Source organism: Bidens hawaiensis, unplaced genomic scaffold, assembly GCF_021521415.1.
Source record: "Bidens hawaiensis isolate Kalapana, Puna unplaced genomic scaffold, B.hawaiensis_p1.1 tig00006617_1, whole genome shotgun sequence".
NCBI classification, from domain to species: domain Eukaryota; kingdom Viridiplantae; phylum Streptophyta; class Magnoliopsida; order Asterales; family Asteraceae; genus Bidens; species Bidens hawaiensis.
This window is the reverse complement of record NW_027491447.1, coordinates 327,822-345,508: the sequence shown is the minus strand read 5'-3', so window position 1 is coordinate 345,508 and position 17,687 is coordinate 327,822. Positions and strand designations below refer to the sequence as shown.

Sequence of the window (17,687 nt, the reverse complement as noted above, 5' to 3'; positions counted from 1 at the left end):
AAATTAAATAAAGTAATACATCAACTTATTATTAAGCAAGTTAGATTAACCTGTTTAATAAACAAGTTACATTAGTCAATCAAAAACTTGTTTAATTTTGCTATATGTTTATGTTGTGTTTCAGATGGTATCAAATATTATCTTCTAACAACAGGCTAAACGTACTGCTCTCCCTTATTAACCATACACCCTCCTTGATCTTTCATTTATCCTTAACATTTGTAATTAATATGTTAGTTCCTCATATTTTATTTTTGCTTTACGGTCTTTTTATATATTTTTATTGTTGATTTTATTATTTTATTTCTTTATGATCTTATTAAAAGTTTGTTTATGCTTTACATGTATTAAAAATTTTTGTACACTTTCTCTAGCTAGTCTTTTATATTTTTATTTTATTTATAAAATGTATTCAAAACAATTTGATTCTTTTTGTTAGATTTGGATACATGAGATTAATAATACGTTGTTTATCAAGTTTATGTTATTTAACCCTTTTATTTATAAATAATAATATGATTTTTTTATAAAAGAATGCAAATTATCTCTTAATTTAAAAAACGCTCTTCAAAAAAATTGTATCAAGAATAGAAAAAAACATTTTTTAAAACAAGAAACACAACGTTTTTTAAATAAGATAAAAAACGTTTTTCTAAGTAAGAAAAAAATGTTTTTGTAATTCTTAAATGCTTTTAAATACACATAAAACGATAAATAGAAAAAAATTGTTAAATAGAAATAGAAAAAATGCTTTTATAAAAATAATGTGATAATAAAAGATAACAAAATAACAAAAGAAATAATAAAAGATCTTAATCATATTAATGTAAAAATTGAATTAAATGATATATTTATTAAAAATGGATAATATGGGATACGTTTAGCAGCACTATAATAATAACATTAAAAAGAGTATCATAAATAACTAATACATATAAAATACATCAATAAAAAGTTAGGTACAATTCTCCGAAGCATTAAAAAAATAATTTCTATCTTGATAACCATTGTCCTTTTCCCTTTCTTCCCACTCTCTAGCCTCCAACTTTTTCATTTTCCAGTTTCTAAATCTATTTTTTTCCTTTTACCAAAAACAGAGAGCCTCCACTTTCCTTTTTTCCCTTCTTTAATTTCCAAGCAACTTGGATGCAAAACCCTTAACATACAAATGTCCTAAAGTTTCAAAATGAAATACTTTAGCCTTAAACAATACTTTTTTGGTTGTTTTTAAATTTGAAAATCCAACCCCAAAAGGCCAAAACATAACAAAACAGAGCATCGTCTGTTTTATTTGCTCTGTTTTGTAAACAACAAAAAACAGAGTAAATGGAGAAGCTTAAGCTTAAGGTGACTGCATTTCTATCAGAATATTTCGATGGTGCAATACCGGATAATATTGGAGAGCAAATTCTGCTGATTTGGAGTCAAATCAAGGTGTATTTCGTGGTGCCATGTTTGACAATTTTTATGTATATTAATCTGGTGTTGGCAGTCATGTTGTTCACAGAAATGGTTTACATGGCTCTTGTGGTTGCAATTAGCAAATTGTTTGGTAAAAAACCCGAACAACGTTACCAATGGGAACCATTTGAAGATGATGCTGAGCTGGGTAACTCTGTTTATCCTCTTCTTGTTCAAGTTCCCATGTTCAATGAAAGAGAGGTTCTTGTTTCACAATTGATTTGTTTTTTTGTTTTTTTTTAAATATTTTTTGTTTTTTAGCAATTATTAATATTTTTTTTATTTGTTTATACAGGTTTATCAGCTTTCCATTGGTGCAGCATGTGGGCTTACATGGCCCTCTGATCGTATTGTTATTCAAGTACTTGATGATTCAACCGATCCATTAATTAAGGTTGATAAATTTAAATTACATTTTATTTTATTTTACTCAGTTTATTTTGGGAAAGAAAATAGTACAAGTTAAGTATATATTATGGTACTTTTTGTAGGGTTTGGTGGAAATTGAGTGTGAAAATTGGGCAAGCAAAGGAGTGAACATACACTATCAAGTTAGGGATAACCGAAAAGGGTACAAAGCCGGGGCGCTTAAGGAAGGGTTAAAGCATGATTATGCAAAGCAATGCGAGTATGTGACCATCTTTGATGCTGATTTCCAACCCGAACCGGATTTTCTCACTCGAACGATTCCGTTTCTTCATCATAACTCTGAACTTGGTCTCGTGCAAGGTCGTTGGAAATTTGGTAAAGGTATAACCCTAAATATCACTTTAGTTTTTGTTATTTTTTTATTGTTCTTTTCGTTTGCACGCTCAATATTGGTTGGTAGATAATAATAGAAAGTACATAAAGTAATTGTTATCTAGAAGAACCCAAATCTTGGTTCATGAGTTTTTAGTCTTCTCGTATTCAATGGCATTTTAAGTATTGTCATAATGCACAAATTTCATGATATAATTAATAAAATCGTTAAATGAGATCTGAAAAAGCATTTTAAATCACAGATTCATTGGGTTTTGCACTTTTGTTTATATTATGAATTTTCTATATATGACTTTTAGGTGGAATTAAAATGATTAAAAACGTGTTAAATAATAGAAATAAAACGACAAATTAAAATAAAAGAAATATGGTTGTGATTTGTGAATGACAGCTTTGCGTTTGGGTGTTGATGCGCACTAAATTGCCCCCACATTTGAAGGCAAGATGCTCTTGATTTTAGACTCTAGTAAGCCGGTTGGTGTCACAATTTTTAAATTATATGATGATAACATTAAAATAGAGGAACGCATATTCGTTTAAAAATTGATATCATCTTCCTTTGTCACGGGAAACATGCCAGTCACGTGTGACTCATGAGCACGTCTTTCCTTAATATAAATCGTGAATAACTAATGTAAATGTCAAAGTTTAAACCAATCTAATAAATGATAAAAGTAAAGAATTAGAAACTGATATGTTTTATTGTGGCATAACTAATTTATGTTGTAGTGAACTCAAATGATTGCTTAATGACAAGATTGGAAGAGATGTCACTTAACTACCATTTTAAAGTGGAGCAAGAATATGGTTCAATTACCTTTGCATTCTTTGGATTCAATGGTAACCAAACTCCTACTTAGTCTGTTGTTTGTTTTTTTAAGGTTTTAAGTTAGTTAATTGTTGCATAATTCATCGTTAGTTATTGTTCTAGTTCTTCCAACTGAGACTAAATTGACGTGGTGTTCTATATTTGTTTTTTTCTTAGGGACTGCGGGGGTTTGGCGAATGGCTGCACTTGACGAGGCAGGGGGATGAAAGGACCGCACTACAGTAGAAGATATGGATTTGGCGGTCCGAGCTAGTCCTAAAGGATGGAAATTCTTATACATTGATTCACTAATGGTAAAGTGCCTTAATTTTCAAGATTATAAAAGTTAGTGGCAAAAGGAAGTTTAAATGTTTTATATTTAATTTGATGTGTAGGTTAAAAATGAACTGCCGAGCGTATTCAAAGCTTACCGTCACCAACAACATCGTTGGGCTTGTGGTCCAGCTAACCTTTTCAAAAAAATGGTTTTCGAGATCATAAAGAATGAGGTATCATTTTAGTAACATTTTTCTTCATTTCTTTACTTGATTAATAGATATGTGTTGCTTTTGTACTTGTTGTCTAGACAGTGACATGGTGGAAGAAGCTATATATTTTGTACAGTTTCTTCTTTGTCAGAAAGATTGTAGCTCATATTGTCGCGTTCACGCTCTATTGTGTTGTTTTTCCTGCAACCGTATTGATACCAGAAGTCACGATTCCAAGATGGTTTACGCTATATATTCCAACTGCCATTACGTTTCTGAATGCAGTAGGAACTCCCAGGTGAGTATTAGTTCTTGGATGTCCATGACTAACCATTTTACAGGAAATGAATGAATGCCCTTCGTGTTTCATTTGTAGGTCTTTTTATTTGCTAGGGTTTTTGGTTCTCTTTGAAAATGTCATGTCCCTCCATCGGACTAAGGCCACATTCATCGGACTTTTTGAGACTCAAAGTGTGAACGAATGGGTTGTCACCGAGAAGCATGGAGATGCTTCCAAGGTCAAAGCAACACCACAACAAAGTCAATCTTGGTTTAAATTAGGTGAAAGGTAAATTTCATTTAATATTATACGTATGTTAATTATAACAACGAATTTAAGAAATCTTTATCTACGTATTGAATGCGTATTTGGTACAGGATTCTTATACTAGAGCTTTGTGTGGGGATTGCCCTCTTTGGATGTGCTTGCTACGATCTTGCATATGGGAAGTACCATTATTATGTTTACCTTAATCTACAAGCTATGGCCTTCATCATTATGGGTTTTGGTTATATTGGCATTCGGGTCCCCAACTCTTAGCAGTTGGTAATGTTCTTTAATTTTTCATCATTTTTCAATTGAACATTTGAATCATCAGTACATTATTTTACGCTCGTGCTGCATGATTTCATCATTTCTTGAGAACATGTAACTTTCTTTTGTATGTTTGATTGTTTTCAAGAAAAATGAAGAGGAGATGATACAAAGTTCCCTGCAAAGATTTTAAAAGAACATGATGATATAGAAAGATAAAATGTTGGGTGTGTCATCAATCATGTATAATTATTTAGGCTTTGTTTTGTCTGATTTCTTTAATTCTTTAGTTTGAATAAAGTTATTTATAATTCTTTGGTTGAATGACTAGGGAGATAACACTAGAAAGACATGTGGTTTTCACTTGCTTATCTTACCGAAAATTCAAAGTGACATATTGTGATCATACGATGCTAGCAACATCTATAGGTCGTTAACTTCCAACAATGTGCCGCTATCCAATTAACACGATAATAATGTCTCACAAAATATAGGGTAATAGAAACATTTAGCAAGTGACATGATAAAGCAAACTTAATTGGGCTTAAACTTGCTTCTTGTGGTGCCAAAAATCCAAAATAAGGCTTAATACTCGGCCTAAGGCCTAAATCATGGTTGGGCCATTAGTTCGTGTATATAGAGGACTCCACTTCAATATGCTCTCTCTTTTTCTCCTACTCACACTCAAACACGGTCACAACTCTCCTATCTTTTATCGGCCTAGCTTTAGCAACACCACAACTCTTCTCTCATTTAAGTTCCTACTACCAACTACTAGCTTGATCTAGTAGTAGCAAAGATGTATTACGTTCAACCAAAAGATTATAAACTCTAGTCTCACTTGAGAGTTGAGACATAGTGAAAATATTAGTTGTTCAAAAATAATAATCATATTAATAATAATTTTCTACTAACAATTAGCTCTTATGTTCTCTCTTTATCATAAAGTCTACCATTGTATCGCTTTATACATATGCACATTATACATTATGAGTTCACATTTTTTTTTATTCACACACATTTTGTATTGGCATGGGTGACGAATGGTTGCCCTAAGGCTAGACCCAAGGAGAGACATGGAGCTAGATATGACCAATACTAGCCTGAAGTCAACCCTCCAACAATTGCCATGCAACATGATAACATAGGCCGATCTAAAAATCATATAAAAAAATGTAAATATAAGCTGATGCAGCGCGTGAGTCGCCCTTTAGCTCTAAAAATGTAAATATAAAAAAAAGTAAATCAGTTTGGTCTTTGACAATGAAAAAAAGAAAAACTATCATATTCGCTATACTTGAATAATTGTATAATACCCTAACATGGAAGAAACACCCAACATGTGAATTTGAAGTGAAACAAAAGAACAATCTTCTATAAAAATCAATTCATCATGTAAAACTATTCAATTGTTGAAGCTAAATGATTTACCATGAATTATGTCAGAAGCGATGAACAAAAGAACATAAAGAGGAAATGTAAGGTGTGAATTCTAGTAATTACCTCGAGTGTCTGCATTCGTTGCCAACCTATTAGCAAAAACAACCAATAGTCACCAAAAATGATTCTTAACTAATATATAATGCCATGTAATAAACAAACATATGATTGAAACTTGAAGCCTAAGATTCAACATAAAGCCGGAAACTAACATATAAATGAAATAGAAATTACCAATAAACATACCAGTCCTAAATTTTGTAGTTCCCGTAAACGCAGTCAGTGGTTTAGGATGAACCCGAATGTGGGCTCATTTCACTACTTTTTCCTCAAATTTGATATAGGGGTTTTTGATATTGTCGGCATATGTGAGAAGAACTGGCTTTGTCTTCTTTATCTGAAACATGGCTCTGCAACTATACAGACTACTCCAACTGAAATCGCAAGAGGGTAATACAAACTAAAGAAGAATGAATTACCTGTGAGGTTGCCGGCACACGGTCGAAGAAGTCGGTCGGTCTCATCTCTCTCTCTCTCGTATCATTTCAAGCATTTAGCTAAAGGGTGCTATTAAACAAAAGAAATAAAAGTAAGTAATGTTACTGAAAACAGGTTCCTGAGAGAGAGTTACTTGCTCTGCCTTTGGAGGATTAGAATTTCAAAGGTGTTAGGCAACAACAGTGCTTTACATATGAGTAGATCTCTGACAACAAAGGCTGCCTCTTGTGGTTTCTTGGCCGACAACGCTAAACGACGACTCAAGTGACAAGATTTGGAAAGAATTAATAAATTGAAATTGAACGGTGGTCTAGTGACAGACCGATGATACATTGATACTTGTGATGAGAGGATGATGGGATGACAATGTTGGCAGGAGAAGCTAACACGTGGGGGCTAACGTGCTAAAAATATTGTGCATAAAAAACTTTATACCATACGCATAGAAAATGATAGCACTAGTACAGTACAACTATGTGAGTAAGTTAAACTTTGCTATTAATATATATATATATAATCGCAATATTTATAAAAGACATGGACGGTGGATCCGTTTAGTTAAATAATCACTATTTACAAAAACCAAAATTTTGAACATAAAATTCAAAATAAAAAATAAAGAAAAGGTTTAAATAATTAAAGATAATGATAACGACAATTAACACATAGATATCAACATCCTTGACTCGTAAACATACATAAAGAAAACCAGAAAATGTACGTACGCGTCACACACGTTTACTTTTATATAATCTTAAACAAACATACAACTCCTGTTCGGATACGGAATCATCTCGATCCAATACATATATAACTAACCTTAAAACATATATCATCATCATCTGATCTTCACTTTGTATTCACCGATCACTGTTAATGGCTTCTTCAGCCGTCAATTCCGCCATTGACAGACTCGCAAACCTTCAACTCAATGAACTCTCCACTTCCTCATCTCCTAATTTACAGAAAAACCTCTCAGTATTATCTCCTGAACAGGTATTATCGTTATTTTTAATATGTATATGTATGTCTATAAGTTATGTAAAGTAATGATGTTAGATTGAGTTAATTACAGTTTATTATTTATTGGTGTGTGTACAGATAGAACTAGGAAAGATGTTGCTGGAATTAGGGCAAGGCCATTTGTTTGAAAATTGGCCTGAGCCTGGTGTTGAAGATGATGATAAAAGGGCTTTGCTTGATCAGGTAATTGATAATTTCATGTTCCTGTACTGTAATCTAGATGTCTAGGGTAGGATGAGACATTTTTCCTGAATATTCGTACCCGTTCGGGTACGGAACTGATACATTCGCTACGGGATTCGGTACCACTTTTGCAAATCTGGTTTTAGGTATATATTTTTTATATTTGGTACTAATTGTAAAATGCAGTTTCTTTTGGGCATTAGTTACTTTTGGTCTAGATAGCCGAGTACTCGGCAAGTAATTCCCCGACTAGGCCGGGTACTCACAACAGACACAACTCCCACTCGACCAACATGGTAGCGCCTAGCGACTTCTGCAACCATGGTTACCAGTATTAGGGATTAGGGACTGGTCTCTGTACCTTTCTTTCTTTCTTTTTTCCTAAGAAATTGATACGGTTTTTGGGACATTTTGGTTTTCGTATTGTGGTTTCTTGTGTAGATCAATTCTTCATGTAAGTAATAGAAAACATGAATAATAATAAACCTATAATTATGTGTGTACCTGTTACAACAAGGAGAGTAGAAACCGCAACAAAGTATGATGTAGTCGACATGTTTGTCATCTTGATCGAGTTCCCACTTAGGATGTATAGTTAAGGATGGTGTTAAGGTTTTTCAGAGGAACCCGGTTTAGGAGAGAGGAGGCACACGAAATTGTATGTGTGAGATTAGGTTATGATGTTAATTATTCTCTCTATATATACACCCAAGGGGAAACCCTTTATTAGCTAATTAAGGGTAATCCATCAACAGTTACCAGGCTAATATATAATAAGGTATAATTAACAATTTGATCTATTATAATATAAATGATTATAAAGGCCACATATAAATATATATATAATTATATATTTATTCTTACATCTTGATTATGAATGAGTTTGATACGATTTTTGGTTTCTTGATTACCTTTGATTACGAATGAATTTGATATGATCAATGGAGATTAGGAAAACTTAATTATTTTTATATAATGTAATGAATAGCATTTAACTATTAATAAATAATAATTATGCTACTTGTATCTCATAATGAAATTTGATTGGTTACTTTAGGTTTCACTTCTGAACTCAAGCTATCCCGGTGGCTTGTCATCATATATCAAGAATGCTAAAGAACTGTTAGCAGATTCAAAGGCTGGAAAGAATCCATTTGATGGATTCACACCTTCTGTAGGTTACTAAACTTAATCTTTTTGGCCTTTAATCAGTGCAATTTGGTTTTATTAGGTTCTGGATTATGTTTCTGCAGGTACCATCTGGAGAAGTGTTAACATTTGCTGATGATAACTTTATCCAATACGAAGATGTTGGTGTGAAGCAAGTGCAGGATGCTGCGTTTGTTCTTGTCGCAGGTGGGCTCGGGGAGCGTCTCGGGTACAGAGGAATAAAGGTTGGTACATAATATTGTTATAGCTCTTGTTTTGTTTAATTGTTTTTATGAAGTTTAGTAAAGTTTGTTTATCTTCAGGTTGCACTTCCCATGGAAACAACTACAGGAACGTGTTTCCTGCAGCATTACGTTGAGTCAATATTATCATTATCGGAAGCTAGCTTTAAACAGGCTCAAGGTTGTTTTATAAACTGGCATTTCATAAGAACATGAATATTAATTATTAAATGTGCTAATGTCGGTATTTTCTAAATTATAGGTGAATGTAAAAGAGATGTTCCGTTAGTGATAATGACATCAGATGACACACATGAACGAACATTGCAGCTTCTGGAATCAAACAGTTATTTTGGGATGAAGCCTACACAAGTAAAACTTTTGAAACAGGTAATTTCATATTTTCATCATAAAATTGATATACTCGTTACAACATTAAATTGGTTGTGGTAACTGGTAACTCAACTTAATCATGTTTCAGGAAAAAGTTGCTTGCTTGGCTGATAATGATGCTAGACTTGCTTTAGACCCAAACAATAAGTACAGAATACAGGTGACTTTTTACTATATAAAATCATTTTCTAATCAAATAGTGATATATTTTTTTCTTCTAAGTTTTATAATTACATTGTTGTTTTCTTATTAGACAAAACCTCATGGTCATGGTGATGTTCATGCTCTTCTTTATTCAAGTGGCCTTTTGAAAGAATGGTATATATATATATATAAGCCTCTTGTTTAATGGTTTTCTATCTTAATAAAGTATACTATAATTTTTTTTAACTTCTTAAAATCTTTTGCAGGAAAGATACCGGTTTGAGATGGGTGTTGTTTTTTCAAGATACAAATGGACTTCTTTTCAAGGTTCGCTAAAACGATAGCATAATTACTATTTCAAACAGTTAAAAGTTATATAAATTTATTTATTTCCATTTTTAGGCCATACCTGCAGCGCTAGGAGTTAGTGCCGTTAAAGAATACCATGTTAATTCACTTGCTGTTCCTAGAAAGGCCAAAGAAGCTATTGGAGGCATTACTAAACTTACTCATACAGACGGTACGTTTTATGCATCCCTATGTGTTTTTCTTTATTGTTCATTGCTTAATGCTTAATCATTGTTTATATAATATTTGTATGATTTTAGGTAGGGAAATGGTGATTAATGTGGAATACAATCAACTTGATCCGCTTCTTAGAGCAACAGGTCATCCTGACGGTGATGTCAATTGTGAAACCGGCTATTCTCCATATCCAGGAAACATAAACCAAGTATGATTCTAAAAAAATGCTTACTTGTATAGTTTTATATCCCCAAGGTTTAAAATTGCAGTTATTAAATAATCATGGTCCTTTGCAGTTGATTCTTGAACTTGGTCCTTACATTGATGAACTTTCAAAAACTGGTGGTGCTATCAAGGAGTTTGTTAACCCCAAGTAATTCTTTTTTACTTTTTTAATAAATGCTTTTTTCTTTCATTTTTTCCCTAACCGACTAATCGGTATTTTGCATTGCAGATACAAGGACTCAACAAAAACTGAATTCAAATCGTCTACTAGATTGGAATGTATGATGCAGGATTATCCTAAAACATTGTCACCATCAGCTAGAGTTGGATTCACAGTAAGTAAAACATCATATTGGGCCCTTATATAGTTATATAGTAGTGTTAAGTTATTTTTTAATTTAAGAATTAATTTCTCGGATGGTTCATTTGGTATGCACCGATTATGGTTTTGGTCCTCACATTTGAAAAATTACAGGTTTAGACCAATAATTTGTACAAACATAACACATTTGGTCCCTGAAAAGGACGGAGATTAACTTTTCAGCAAAGTCTTTTTTAAAATGACAAAAATACCTTTATATTAAAAAACAAAGTTAAATTGTGGGTCCTGTTTATAATAAAAAACATAAAATCTTAAAACTCAGACCCAAAGTTTTAATTTTAAAGTTCTTATATAAGGGTATATTTGACATTTAAAAAAATTAACTCAAGAGTTAACTTCTATCCATTTTAGGGATATGTATCTTGCATTTGTGCAAACTATTGGTCTAAACCTGTAAGGCTGTAATTTGTCAAACTTGGGCCAAAACCATAACCAGCACAATTAATTATTTTTTAACAATACTGTGTTATCATTAATATTATTATTATTTTTTATTTACTTTATACCAGGTGACAGATACATGGCTTGCGTATGCACCTGTAAAAAACAACCCCGAGGATGCTGCAAAGGTACCCAAAGGAAATCCATATCACAGTGCCACTTCTGGAGAAATGGCGATTTATCGAGCAAACAGCAAGATTCTTCAAGAGGTTGGTGATTCTAGAACATTTGCCAAATTACATTTTATCCATATCACATGTGCTTATATCTTGTGTGTCTACAGGCAGGTGTTAAGGTAGATGATCCAGTTACACAATTTTTCAACGGTCAAGAGGTAGAAGTGTGGTCCCGTGTTGTGTGGAACCCAAAATGGGCGGTCACTTTTGCCGATGTTAAAAGTAAAGTGAGTGGAAACAACTCAGTTTCTCAAAAATCTACTTTGGTAGTTAACGGTCGTGACATATTTATTGAGGATCTCTCGTTAGATGGAGCTCTTATTGTTGATTCGGTTGATGACGCAGAGGTGCGTTAACTAAACATATATCAATTACAGATAAAGTATCCAAACAAATATTTTTGTGTTTAGTTTTTACTTTATTTGTGCAGGTGAAAGTGGGAGGTTCGGTGTGTAACAAAGGCTGGACGGTTGAAAGCGTTGACAAAGATTCTACCGAGTTGCCTGAAGAAGTGAGGATTAGAGGTTTTAAGATAGTTAAGACTGAGCAGTTACAAAAAAGTTACGATGAACCTGGGAAATTCACCTTGAAGGTTTGAGGCTTGATTTTGTGAACATGCACAGTTGTCTGTTATGTGTTTTTTGTATTGTTTTACATTGGTTTGACACTAGTTTACATTTGTAGCTGTTTGAAACAGGATAAGTTAAACCATTTTATTTAAATCAAGTTTTTGTTTCACAAGTATTGATATTGTTTGGGTGAATATTAGTCTATCCACTCCTTAATTCTTGTTCAAGATTTTTTCGTATCTCTAAATCCATGGAGATAAGTCGATAAGCCGATAAGCATTTCATTATGAGTTAATGAGAGATATCTACAATTACTGCTAAAAATATTTAAAGCTTTATCTATTTTGACCAATCTTTTTTGTGTATATCCGAATATGATTATTGATTACTTTGGACAGTAGAGTCTTATCATTTCCTTATTTCTTCAATGCTTAATCTTTTGTGATGTTTTAGAATATATGGTATAAACAAATGTGTAATTGCATTAAAGTTTAGATCATGTCATCTTAACTTCATTGTTTAATGTGTGTGTGTGTGATGTGAATCTTTGTCTTCAAAGAAAATCAAGTCTCTTAATGGTCATGAACTTTATTTGGAGTATATCCATACAACCTTTCCATCTTTTCACACATGACTGCTGAGTATTTGCTTACTAAGAGAAAGAAGAAAAAAGTAAGCTTAGAATTCTTGTGTGATGTCTCAGTTTTTGTTTTTCTATATTTTTTTCTCGAATGGGCTTATATCATAACGAATCTAGCATAAGCTAGGGTAAAAAAAAGACCAATTACATAAAAAGCATAAGATTTTTGATCCACTCGGTCTAACTGATGAAATTTTTATTATCTCTATTTGCGATCCACGAAAACGGGTAATTCAGGATAGAACCGAAAATGAAATCCTTTATTCTATCTTCACTAGAAAATGATGACTCGGTTTTGTTAACATTACACTTCTTAGCATTTGCTTGTTCATGTTCACAAAGAATAAACAGTGTTCTTACTTTTTGGATGATCATTAATCACTATACACAATCATGTCTTAATTTAGTAATAAATAATAACAGATGCACATGTATGCGTAACATGCTAGTTCTAATAAAAAACAAACATGTATTATATACACATTACGTTTTTTCCAAATCAACTTGTCATTAACTAACCATAAATTCAAAGTAACGATATATATATATATATATATATATATATATATATATATATATATATATATATATATGTTTATGGTTCGGTTAAAACCTTGAAATCATTTAAACCGGTCATTGGTTTAACTTCTTTTTTCTTTTTCTTTTTTACTTTCCGTTTCTTGGTCGGTTTCAAAATTTTCAAAACGTAGTGAACGGTTGGTTCGCGGTTTATATCGGCAACCGGCCATATGAAACCAGAAAGGACTGTAAATTAACCTAATTGCAATATGATTCATTTTGTAATATTTGTTGTTATTATTTCACATCCTAAATCTTCCATTAATATTTACCATTTATGTGGCTAAAATTATCATTTTTTATGTATGATCCTCTCAAGTATCATATTATGTTGGTTTTTAGTTAACATTGACGGTACATTTACATTATTAATTATTTTAAACTAAATTTATTATTAAAGTTTAAACTGTGAAACCAAACCAGAACCAGGCCGTTAGTAACGATTCGGGTTCAACTTTCAATGGTTGAGTTTGGTTTTGGACGACAAAAAATCAGTATTAACGGTTGGACCCACAAGTTTAACTTAAAAACCATCAAAACCGACACTGAACACCCATACGTAACATATTAATTTATTTAAAATGAAAAAAAATTACAACAATATTATATCCAAATTAAAGAGAATAAAATGCTCGTTTTTATGGTGCAATTTATTTATAAAAATATTAACGTATGAAAAGGCTATAGTCGTTTAAAAATCATGGGTGAGAAGTTAGTTTACAAATTAAATTAAAAACATAATATGGTTAAAGATGAGGGACCAAACTTGTAAGTTGAATAGATTGTGTTTAAAAGACATATTTACCCTTACTAACACATAAAACTCATGCTTTAAGTGTAAATTACTTAAAAATGGGTGTCTTAATTTACCCTTGTTTGGTGTATTATATATAGTATAGATTATGTAACATACGCGGACACTAGAGGTGCATAAATCGTTTTAAAACCCAAAACCGGTCTCGTTTAGTCAACAAAAGTCAAAACCGGTTTATAATCGGTTTCAGTTCGGGTTGAACCCCGTTTCTTAATAAATTACGATCGGTTTGGATTTGGTTTGAAACCGGTTTCGGTGAAGAAAATCACAAACGGTTTTGAACCTACGGTTTGAAACCGGTTTCTACATAATCCGTTTAGTTTTCGGGTCAATACGGTTAGCCGGTTCTTTTCCAGTACACTCACATGTCAATATTCCAATAAAGAGTGCTTAACTGTTTGCATACTTTCTGAAAAAAACCAAAACTAAATAAATGATATTAAATACAAATAGACCCGTGACCAAAACCGTAACGATTCCACTCATTAACCGACCCTCGAAAATATAAACACCAACCCAACCTTCTATAAATAATAATAATAATAACATCATCATGTTTATCCACTTTAACTTAACCCGGTTTCTGTTAGGTTAACCGGTTTAAAACTGGTTTTAGTGAAGAAAGAGTGCTGCTAAATGTATCCCCTCTTACTCCATTTTTATTAAATATACTCCTCCCCTGAACTTATTACATAAATTACAATTAGCTCTTAACATTATTTATATACATATTAGTCCCCACATCATTACTTTCATTTGATAACCTCCACTACATATATCAAATTAAAAACTATCAAGTATTACTATTAATTTATTTTTTTAATATTAATATTTTTAATATTAATATTATAAATATTTATAATATCTTTTTTTAATTTTAATAGTATATACATTTATAATATCCTTATTTTACCACTTTATCTTTTACAAAATAAACCAAAAACCCTAAACCCCAAACCCAAAACCCTAAACCCGAAACCCTAAACCCTAAAACCTAAACCCTAAACCCGAAACCGAACCCTAAACCCTAAACCCGAAACCGAACCCTAAACCCTAAACCCGAAACCCGAAACCGAACCATAAACCCTAAACCCTAAAACCGAAACCCTAAACCCGAAACCCGAAACCGAACCCTAAACCCTAAAACCGAAACCCGAAATCATAACAAGAAAACGCAACTTGTAAAAAAAATAATATTAAATCCTTACTTTTGTGCTAATTTGGTAATTATATGATTTCAAGGGTTAATATGAAAGTTGGATTTTCCAGGGAGGGGGGTATGACAAGCAACCAGGGGTTACATTTAGCCTAACCCTAGAGTAAATCACAAATTAGTTTCAAACCTATGATTTCAAACCAGTTTCTACATAATTGATTTCAAAACCGGTTTGGTTTCAGTTCAATTTTCAAGTCGTTACGGTTAACCGGTTCTTATCCACCTAAATAAATGAAATTAAATATAAATAGCACAGTGACAAAACTGAGAGGGGTTCTCTAGATACATCACCCTTTTTGTTAAAAAAACCATCAATGCACTCCGTATAGTGCTTTAGAGGACGTATAGGCTCCCCACATATGCCCCGTATAGTGCTATATGGGGTGTTCCTAGCAGGACCCAATTGAAACGATTCCACACTCAGGGTATGTGTAGTGGGCTGCAAAATTTGGCGACAATTGGGGTTTGGGGGCGAGAACACCGCGCCGATGGCCGACAATGGGTGGGGTGATGACTATTTGCCGTCAGGTGTGTGCGTGTTTATTAATATTATATGTGTGTATATATATATATATATATATATATATATATATATATATATATATATATAGGGCTACAACATCACTACACCCTTAAAATAAAAACATGATATTTGTTAACTGTGCGTCACATAACACAAAACGCCTTATTTTATAAGGCACCCACTATACATAGCCTCGTTAACCTAACCGACCCTCGAAAATTTAAACCCAACCCAATATTCTATAAATAATAATAATATCATGTCTATCCACTTCAACTTAACTACCCATCCATCACACCATCCTCCTCATCCACAAACCATGGGTGAACCACCACCCACCAAACCACTACCCTTCGCCGTCCACGTCATCCGTGGCCGATGGTTCTCCCTCTTCGCCTCCTTTCTAGTCATGACCGGCGCCGGCGCCACCTACCTCTTCGGCGTCTACTCCAAAGAAATCAAATCCTCCCTCGGCTACGACCAAACAACCCTCAACCTCCTCGGCTTCTTCAAAGACCTCGGCGCCAACGTCGGCGTACCCTCCGGCTTACTCGCTGAAATCACCCCAACCTGGTTCGTCCTCTTACTCGGCTCAGCCTTAAACTTCTCCGGCTACTTCATGATCTGGCTAGCCGTCACCAACCGCATCTCTAAACCCAAAGTCTGGCAGATGTGTCTTTACATTTGCATTGGCGCCAACTCTCAAAACTTCGCTAACACCGGCGCCTTAGTCACTTCAGTCTCCAACTTCCCGGAAGGCCGTGGTGTCGTGCTCGGCTTGTTAAAAGGCTTCACCGGCTTAAGCGGCGCCATCATGACACAAATATATTCAGCCGTGTACGGAAACGATTCAAAGTCTTTAATATTATTAATCGCGTGGCTTCCGGCTGCTATATCCGTTGTGTTTGTGTACACCATCCGGACCATGAGTCTTGTTCGACAGCCGAATGAGCTTCGTTTGTTTTATCGTTTTTTATACGTGTCGGTTTTTCTAGCGTTGTTTATTATGGCCATGACTATTGCGCAAAATCTAGTAACGTTCTCGCGGACCTCGTACGCGGGTAGTGCTTTGGTTGTGATATTTTTATTATTCGTCCCGCTTTTTATTTCGATTAGGGAGGAATTAAACCTATGGAAACAAAGTAAACAGCTACCGATAGATGTTGGTGACGTTAACATAAATAATCCTGACAATGTTAATGATTGTGAGAACGCGGGTTATTCACAAAATGTGACAAATGTAACGAATGGTACGGATGTCGCAAAGACGAAAGGGGAAGGAAAAATGTCGTGTTTTGCTAATGTGTTCTTGAATAAGCCCGAACGAGGGGAGGATTACACTATCTTGCAAGCGCTTTTAAGTACGGATATGTTGATTCTGTTTATTTCTACTTTTTGTGGGCTTGGGACGAGTTTGACTGCGGTAGATAATTTGGGGCAGATTGGTGAGTCGTTAGGGTACCCTCCGAAGACGATAAAATCGTTTGTTTCGCTTTTGAGTATTTGGAACTACTTTGGTAGGATTTTTGCTGGATTCGTATCTGAAATTTTGCTAGTGAAGTATAAGTTTCCACGACCGTTGATGTTCTCGTTGGTTTTGTTTCTCTCGTGTGTCGGTCTTATTATGATCGCGTTCCCAATACCTGGATCGGTGTACGTAGCGTCTATTATCATTGGGTTCTCGTTCGGTGCGCAACTTCCGTTAATTTTCGCAATAATTTCCGAGCTTTTTGGGTTGAAGTATTATTCCACATTGTTCAATTGTGGGCAGTTAGGGAGTCCGTTAGGGACGTATATATTGAACGTAAAGGTGACCGGACCTTTGTATGATCGAGAAGCGGTTAAGGAGCTTGCGAAGAAAGGTTTAACCAGGGGTGCGGTTAAGGAGTTGATTTGCATGGGTAGTCATTGCTATAGGCTCTCATTTATTATATTGGCGTGCGTTTGTTGTTTTGGTGGTTTAGCGTCGCTGATTTTGGTGATCAGGACTCGTGAATTTTACAATGGGGGTATTTATAAGAAGTTTAGAGAGCGGGGTCAGGTGTCGCAACAGACAAAGTCATGAAGCGACGTTACTCGCCCTTTAATACAATGCAACACAACATATGTAAAGTTGCAAAATTTGAAAACTCAAATTAACCTATATGTGTGAATGTAGTACATTTGGCACTTTTCTCGTTTAATTATGTTAT

General features: G+C 33.8%; 2 protein-coding genes and 1 pseudogene across 3 annotated transcripts; all 3 read left to right on the top strand.

Moving 5' to 3' along the window:
* Window positions 1-1,016: 1,016 nt before the first annotated feature.
* LOC143633152 (glucomannan 4-beta-mannosyltransferase 9-like) lies at window positions 1,017-4,436 on the top strand (annotated as a pseudogene). Its single transcript, XR_013153633.1, has 9 exons — window positions 1,017-1,662; window positions 1,757-1,855; window positions 1,953-2,205; window positions 2,953-3,063; window positions 3,209-3,345; window positions 3,427-3,540; window positions 3,618-3,817; window positions 3,896-4,087; window positions 4,177-4,436. The product of XR_013153633.1 is annotated as a glucomannan 4-beta-mannosyltransferase 9-like (transcript).
* A 2,597-nt stretch (window positions 4,437-7,033) lies between these two features.
* Window positions 7,034-11,831, top strand: LOC143633150 (UDP-sugar pyrophosphorylase-like). The gene is made up of 16 exons (XM_077101499.1): window positions 7,034-7,267; window positions 7,373-7,477; window positions 8,535-8,651; window positions 8,731-8,871; window positions 8,950-9,049; window positions 9,131-9,258; window positions 9,350-9,421; window positions 9,515-9,579; window positions 9,672-9,732; window positions 9,808-9,925; window positions 10,014-10,138; window positions 10,227-10,303; window positions 10,385-10,490; window positions 11,047-11,187; window positions 11,262-11,501; window positions 11,585-11,831. The coding sequence occupies exons 1-16, from the start codon at window positions 7,148-7,150 to the stop codon at window positions 11,750-11,752; spliced, it is 1,884 nt and encodes a 627-aa protein (XP_076957614.1). The 5' UTR covers window positions 7,034-7,147; the 3' UTR covers window positions 11,753-11,831.
* A 3,877-nt stretch (window positions 11,832-15,708) lies between these two features.
* LOC143633149 (protein NUCLEAR FUSION DEFECTIVE 4-like) lies at window positions 15,709-17,687 on the top strand. Its single transcript, XM_077101498.1, has one exon. The coding sequence runs from the start codon at window positions 15,755-15,757 to the stop codon at window positions 17,558-17,560; it is 1,806 nt and encodes a 601-aa protein (XP_076957613.1). The 5' UTR covers window positions 15,709-15,754; the 3' UTR covers window positions 17,561-17,687.